Genomic DNA, 7,966 nt, shown 5'->3' on the forward strand with positions numbered 1-7,966 from the left:
TTTTTTGAGACCGGGTCTTGTTCTGTTGCCCAGGCTGGAGTGCAGTGGCACGATCATAACTCACTGCAGCCTTGAACTCCTGGGCTCAAGCAGTTCTCCATCTCAGCCTCTCCAGTAGCTGAGACTTCAGGTACGTGCCACCACGTCTCTTTTTTTTTTTTTTTTTTTCCCTCTCTCGCCCAGTGGCGTGATCTCGGCTCACTGCAAGCTCCGCCTCCCGGGTTCACACCATTCTCCCGCCTCAGCCTCCTGAGTAGCTGGGACTACAGGCGCCCGCCACCACGCCTGGCTAATTTTTGTATTCTTAGTAGAGACAGGGTTTCACGGTGTTAGCCAGGATGGTCTCGGTCTCCTGACCTCTTGATCCACCCGCCTCGGCCTCCCAAAGTGCTGGGATTACAGGCGTGAGCCACCGCGCCGGGCCTTACCACACCTCATTTTTGTTTGTTTGTTTGTAGAAGCAAGGTCTTGATGTGTTGCTCAGGCTGGTTTCGAACTCCTTGCCTCAAGTGATCCTCCTGCCTTAGCCTCCCAAAGTGTTGGGGTTACAAGCATGAGCCACCATGCCTGGCCACCTGTTTTTTATCTTTTATATTGTATTCTTACCGTATCTTTTCTATGTTTAGATACACAACCACTTACTGTGTTACACTTGCCTGCAGTAACATGCTGTAGGGTTTGTGGCATAGGACAGTGGGCCGTACCGTATCGTCAAGGTGTGTAGTAGGCTGTCCCAGCTGGGTTTACATGGACTGCAGCCCCGCTGTTAAGCGAAGCGTGACTGTGATTACAGGGATGCACGGTGCTCTCCTGTGCCTTGGGCACATTGGTGTGCTTACGGTGGGCCCTCTCCTCAGGTGCCACATCCCGGTGGCTGGACATGCCCTCTTGGGCTTGGCAGATGCCAGTGGATCCATACAACTGCTCCGCCTGGTGGAATCTGAGGTCAGTGACTTGCACTTGTTCCGTGGGGAGAAGGGACCTGAATAGAGAGGGTTAGGGAGGAGGCTGTGCTGATACAGACATTTTTCTAGAACGATCTCTCTTCAATGGTGAACAATACATAAACATTCTAAGATAACGTGGAGTCTGTTTTTAAGTTGTATTGCATTCTACATCCACCTCCAAGAGGAAGTCACCTCGTGTGTCACCAGCAGAAGGGCTGAAGTGACAGGGTGTTCATTGACCTGCCAGTGGGTCTGACAGTTCTCTAAGGAGAGCCTGGGCAAGCGTTCGTAGGTTGATGCTGGGGCCCAGAGTAGCAGTGAGCATCCTGTGTGAAGATGGCATTTCTCACTGATGACTGGAAAAGCATGTGAGTCCTGGGTGAATTTCTCCGGGTTTCTCACAGTGCTCCAGAGCCATGCGTTAGCACAGTGACTTCGTCTGTTAGCTGTGGGGGAGGGAACGGGGATGTCCCGTAGTGGAGTGACGTAAACAGCCTGAGACTATGCCCTCCCTCCGATGCAGATACTGCAGGTGGGGCTGGGCCAACCGAGGGCCTGTGTAGGAAGGGCCTTGCTTAAGGCAGCTCAGAGCAGTTGCCCTGTCTTAGAAAGGAGGGAAAGAGCAGCACAGGAAAGCTGTGGGCCCAAGGGAGGAGCTCATGAACCCAGGAAAGGGTTTTGGTGCAACAGCCTGCTGGGAGCCAGGGATGGAGTTAAGCACTGACTAGGCTGTTTAGGAAATAAAATTTATATAGATCTGCGTAAAGAGCAACCACGTTCTCATGGCTGCCGGCGGCTTCTGAAGTAGAAACCAGAGGAGTTTCCCCATCGTCTCTGTCTCAGGAGGCCTGGGGTGGGAACGCGCGTGTGCCACTGTGGTCTGGAGCCTGCACAGGCGTCTCGGCAGCATCTAGGAGTACAAGGACGGCAAGGGGGTGTGAAAGGGAGGGAGACCGTGCCCCAAGGTCAAGCCTGTGGGAAAGTCCTCCTGCAAGTGTGAGGAGTGTGAGCTCCAGTGTCCCCAGGTCTTCTCGGGGCCCCTGGCAGGGGGTTCAGTGTTAGGTGCAAGTGTGACTCCGTGACTGATGGACTTCATCCGTGTAGGGTGTAAATGAGGGAACAGCGACTTCCCAGCAGGAGAGGAAAAGTCTTTTGGGGGCTCTGGGGGGGCTACTTCCCTTTGATGGAGTTTCTTCTTCTCCAGGAGAAGAGCCACGTGCTGGAGCCATTGTCCGGCCTTGCCCTGGAGGAGCAGTGTCTGGCTTTGTCCCTAGATTGGTCCACTGGGAACACTGGAAGGTAAGGGCCAGGCTTGGCCAGGAGCCCCGAGTCTTTCTCTGAGGACCACTTCCATTTTTCAGGCTACAGTGCTCCAGCCACCTTTGGCCAGCTGCCACCGTGCTCCTCAGCCCTGACACCATCACTGCTGGTCCTATTCTCAAAAAAAAGTCCCCAATTTTAGATACGTAGCAATAGTGTTTTACCTAGAGAAGCCGACACTGGTGTCTTTGACAAGCTTAGCAGTGGTTGTGATCTTTGCCAGCCAGTCTCTTAAGGGGCGTGTCCACATCCCAGGGCTGTGGAGACCCTCTCTCAGGACTTGTTTGGGAACCAGAAGAGGCTGACGAATAACATTCGGCCGGGCTTCTCCATGGGTTCCCCCTGTGTCTAGGGCCAGGGACCAGCCCTTGAAGATCATCAGCAGTGACTCCACAGGGCAGCTCCACCTCCTGATGGTCAATGAGACGGGGCCCAGGCTGCAGAAAGTGGCCTCATGGCAGGCACATCAATTCGAGGCCTGGATTGCTGCTTTCGATTACTGGCATACAGAAATTGTGTATTCAGGTCAGTATGCCTCCACTGGTCACCTCTGACGAAAGGCTTCCTGAGGGAGGGGCAGAGGGAGAGGGGGAGGCCTGTGCTGCAACTGTGATTCCAGTTGTCTTGGGATCTTGAAGACCTTTTATGGAAAGTGTACTTTTTTTTTTTTTTTTTTTGTGACTGAGTCTTGCTCTGTCGCCAGACTGGAGTGCAGTGGCACGATGTTGGCTCACTGCAACCTCCACCTCCCAGGTTCAAGCAATTCTTCTGCCTCAGCCTCCCAAGTAGCTGGGATTACAGGCGCCCATCACCATGCCCGGCTAATTTTTGAGTTTTTAGTAGAGACAGGGTTTCACCATGTTGGTCAGGATGGTGTCGATCTCCTGACCTCGTGATCCTCCCTCCTGGGCCTCCCAAAGTGTTGGGATTACAGGCGTGAGCCACCGTGCCTGGCCCACTTAGCTATTCTTTAGAGAGCAAAATGTAGCCTGCCTCAGGCAGTGCAGGGTCTTGGGTGGTGCTGACCAGGGTGTTGGAGGAGCAGGCCCCTGTGGGCAGAGCCATCCTGCCTCCCTGATATGCTCCGTGTCAGATCCTCTGTGCTTTTACTGGAAGTCCAGTTTCTGTGGATACAATAATGACATCACCATGTTGGATTTCAGGTTTGTCTGTGCCCTTTTTGGATTTAGTTTATCTTCCAGAAAAAAAAGGAAGCATGAGAGAAATAAGATTCCTTCCCAGGTCTTGTGAATGGTTTGCATTTGGGGCAGCTGATGTGAGAGTGGAAAATTAACTGGTGTTTCCAGGAAGGAGGTAGCTTTGGCTTCTCTTTCCCAGGTGGAGATAACTCAGGACAGGTGGGAGGGGCTGGTCTCTGAGAGAAGACGGAAGAGGAGCTGCTGAATTTGCAAAGAGCCGAAGATCTGACTCTTCCCTGCTGATACCCATCCAGGCCTCTGTCTCCTCTAGTTTGTCACAGCAGAGCCGCAAGTGATGGCCCTGCCTTCATTCCTGATTGTTCCAGTCTCCACACAGTAGCCAAAGCAAGTGTTTTAAAAACGCACACACTTTATCACATCTCACTCATCATTAGAACCCCTCACAGTTCCTATTTCATTTAGGATAAAATTCAAAATAGTGATGCGATTGCCCAAGGCCTGTGGAATCTGGTCCACGCCTGCTTCTCCGGCCTTGTTTTGGCTCCTCTGCTCTCAGTCACCTTTTCCTGAAATAGTCCACGTTCCCTCAGTCCCAGGGTTTCGCCACGGGATGTTTCCTTCATGGGTGAATTCTGCTTTTCTGACATACTCAGCTTAAAATCATGTCCTTAGAAGACTGACGCAGAGCAGCCGTCCTTCCAGCCCAGGCAGGCCTGACCGCAGCTGTCTCATGCCGCCTCTGCTCATCCGAGTGGCGAGCATGTGTGTAAGGCGCGGTTCTTCGTTGTGTTGCTTGCTGTCGCAGCCGTGAACTGTGAGAGCCACGAAGATCTCATTTCTTGAGGTCTCTCCTTGGATTGATTCTTTTTTTTTTTTTTTTTTTGAGACGGAGTCTCGCTCTGTCGCCCAGGCTGGAGTACAGTGGCCGGATCTCAGCTCACTGCAAGCTCCGCCTCCCGGGTTTTACGCCATTCTCCTGCCTCAGCCTCCCGAGTAGCTGGGACTACAGGCGCTCGCCACCCTCGCCCAGCTAGTTTTTTGTATTTTTTAATAGAGATGGGGTTTCACCGTGTTCGCCAGGATGGTCTCGATCTCCTGACCTTGTGATCCACCCGTCTCGGCCTCCCAAAGTGCTAGGATTACAGGCTTGAGCCACCGCGCCCGGCCTGGATTGGTTCTTCTACCTTGAGCTAATTCGGAACAAAGGTGCCATAGGGCAATTATTGAATAATTCTGGACTGATTCATTCAACAAATACTATGTGCTGAGCCCTATTCTAGGTGATTAGAATATTTTAGCAAACTCAACAGACAAAAGTCCTGCTTTCTTTTTAAAGTTTTATTATTTTTATTTATTTATTTATTTTGAGATAGAGTTTTGCTCTTGTTGCCCAGGCTGGAGTGCAGTGGTGCAACCTTGGCTCACTGCAACCTCCGCCTCCTGGGTTCAAGTGACTCTCCTGCCTCAACCTCCTGAGTAGGGATTATAGCCACCTGCCACCACGCCCAGCTAATTTTTGTGTTTTTAGTAGAGATGGGGTTTCACCATGTTGGCCAGGCTGGTCTTGAACTCCTGACCTCAGGTGATTCACCCACTTTGGCCTCCCAAATGCTGGGATTACGTGCATGAGCCACTGCGCCCAGCCTATTTTTATTTTTATGAGACAGGGTCTCACTCTGTCACCCAGGCTGGAGTACAGTGGTGCAATCTCAGCTCACTCCAACCTCAACCTCCTGGGCTCAATCGATCCCCCTGCACCTCAGCCTCCCTAGTAGCTGCAGCTATAGGCGCACACCACCATGCCCCACTAATTAAATTTTTTTACAGAGACAGGGTTTTGCGATGTTGCCCAGGCTGGTCTCGAATGCCTGGGCTCAAGCGATCTACCTGCCTTGGCCTCCCAGTGTTGGGATTATAGGCATGAGCCACTGTGCTTGGCCTTCTTAAATTATTTATATAGTCCTTGCACGGTGGCTCACACCTGTAATCCCAGCACTTTGGGAGGCCAGGGTGGGCGGATCACGAGGTCAGGGGTTCCAGACCAGCCTAGCCAACGTGGTGAAACCCCGTCTCTACTGAAATACAAAAAATGAGCCTGGCATGGTGGCGGGTGCCTGTCGTCCCAGCTCCTCGGGAGGCTGAGGCAGTGGAATTGCTTGAACCCAGGAGGCATAGGTTGCAGTGAGCCAAGATCGTGCCACTGCACTCCAGCCTGGCGACGGAGGGAGACTGCATCTCAAAAAAAAAAAAAAAAAGATTTATATAAATATATTTTGGGGATGGGGTGGGTGGCTCACGTCTTGCTGTATCATCCAGGCTGGAGTGCAGTGGTGTGATCACAAGTCACTGCAGCCTTAACCTCCCAGGGTCAAGCGATCCTCCTGCCTCAGCCTTCTGGGTAGCTGGGACTACAGGTGTGAGTTGCTACACCTGGCTGATTTTCACATAAAAGTCCCTGCTTTTACTCAGCTGACATTCTGTGGCGGGGAGACGGACAATAAACACAAAGCAGAGTTTGTTACAGGGAAGGAGACTGCGCGGCACGTCAGGGGCAATGAGTGCTTTGGAAAGAAGGTAGAAGGGTGCTGGGAGCAGGTGCAGATTATCCTGTTGGAGAGCATGGTCAGTGTGGACAGTGGCCCTAAGGCAGGAGTGGCCCCGCTATGGCAGAAGAGTAGCCAGTAGCCAGCACGGTTAGGATGACCTGAGGGAGTGGCGGAATAGAAGAGGGTGAAATCAGAGGTAAATGGGCCAGGGCACAGGGCCCGGCAGGCTCCAGCAAGGACTTTGTTTCCTACTCAGAATGAAATGGGAGCTGTTGCAGGATGTTGAGCAGAGGAATGACCGATTCTGACTTGCATTTTAAAATTTACCACGGTCTAGACGACAAGAGGGAGGGGCACAGCCTGGAGACTTGCCACTGGGCAGGTGATGAGTCAGGCCAGAGCAGGTTTGGAGTAGTGGAGGTGAGGACCAGTGGTTGGGTTCTGGATAGAAGTGAAGGCAGGTCCAGTCAGATTTCCTGATGGAGTGGATGTGTGGGGCATGAGAGAGTGGAGAGACTCATGTATAAAGAAGCCCTTGCCTGCTCTGTACAAATTTGCCACAGAATGGCAGCTCATACTTGAGGCTCATCTGCAGGCTTTATGCCTAGGTCAGCTGATTCCGCTGCTTCATTTAACTGTAGGTCATGTTCATGTTCACCGTGTATCCCTAGTGTCTATTATGAGGGTCCATAGTGTGTGTTCAGCAAGTACCTATTTGATGGGTGGTGGGTGGGTGGGAGGATGGATGGATGGATAGATGGATGGTTGGATGGATGGATGGATGGATGGATGGATGGACGATGGAAGAGTGGCTGGCTGGCCGGCTGGATGGATGGACTTTTGGATGGTGGGTGGTGGGTGGGTGGATGGTGGATTGTTGGGTGGATGGATGGTGGGTGAGTGACTGGCTGGCCAGCTGGATGGATGGACAGTGGGTGGATGGATGCATTTTTGGATGGTGGGTGGTGGATGGTGGATGGATGGTGGATTGTTGGATGGATGGTGGGTGGCTGAATGGAATGGGAGGGCAGCTGGGTGGATGGATGGATGGATGGTGGGTGGATGAGTGAGTGGGTGGGTGCATGGGTGGATGGATGGTGGATTTTTGGATGGGGTTGGGGGTGGGTAGATGGTGTGATGGATGGAAGGTGGGTGGATGGATGGATGGATGGATGGATGGTGGGTGGATGAGTGAGTGGGTGGGTGCATGGGTGGATGGATGGTGGATTTTTGGATGGGGTTGGGGGTGGGTAGATGGTGTGATGGATGGAAGGTGGGTGGATAGTGGGAGCTGGATGATGTGGGGATGGATGGTAGATTTTGGATGGGGTTGGGGTGGGTAGATAGTGTGATGGATGGAAGGTGGGTGGATAGTGGGAGCTGGATGATGTGGGGTGGGTGACGTGGTCAGGCCTAGACGTTTTCCTTCTGCTCTTCTTCACTCTCCCTGTGGGCCCTGCTCCTGAGTTTCCCTTCCTTCAGGTGCCACCATTCACCCCATGTCTGTGTTGCTTTTCTTCGAAGATTGGTTGTGGTTCAGTGCACCAACTCCTCTGTTCTCCCATCCTTTTATTTCCCCTAAACAAGTGCTTTAAGATGACTGAGGACACCTTTCTATCAGGTGCACAGTGTGGAGTCCTCGTGCTTGCTGCCTCCTGTGTGCAGTTTCTGTTCAGGGCTCTGATCTTACAACTCTTGTTCTTAGAAGCCAGGGCTTTAACCACTGGAGCTCTTAGCAGAGGCAGTTTAGCCCCTGGGGCCTGGTAACAGCCCCTGTGAACAATGGTCCCCTGTGAACAATGGTCGCCAGCACCTGATGGCTTTCAGGGCCCCTTCAGTTTCCATTTCCTCCCTTCTGTTCCTGCAGGCAGAGACTGTCTGTCTTTCCCCTGCTGCTTGCAGTCTGTAGAGAGTCAAGGCACAGCAATGACATTCCTGGGGGTTGTTTCTGGGACCTCCTGTTGAGGTGGCAACCTAAGACCCCCCCCCCCCC

At 52.6% G+C, this 7,966-nt stretch overlaps 1 protein-coding gene across 2 annotated transcripts in view; it reads left to right on the top strand.

Annotated features, from left to right (window-relative positions):
- DPH7 (diphthamide biosynthesis 7) overlaps nucleotides 1-7,966 on the top strand; it is an 18,225-nt gene that overhangs the window by 2,295 nt on the left and 7,964 nt on the right. For both annotated transcript variants that reach the window (XM_017893209.1, XM_017893210.1), the window contains exons 3-5: nucleotides 858-945; nucleotides 2,152-2,246; nucleotides 2,620-2,792. In XM_017893209.1, the coding sequence (XP_017748698.1) occupies nucleotides 858-945; nucleotides 2,152-2,246; nucleotides 2,620-2,792 (356 nt within the window). The remainder of the gene's footprint in view (nucleotides 1-857; nucleotides 946-2,151; nucleotides 2,247-2,619; nucleotides 2,793-7,966) is intronic.

This window comes from Rhinopithecus bieti, unplaced genomic scaffold (genome assembly GCF_001698545.2).
Source record: "Rhinopithecus bieti isolate Rb0 unplaced genomic scaffold, ASM169854v2 scaffold_23276, whole genome shotgun sequence".
NCBI lineage: Eukaryota > Metazoa > Chordata > Mammalia > Primates > Cercopithecidae > Rhinopithecus > Rhinopithecus bieti.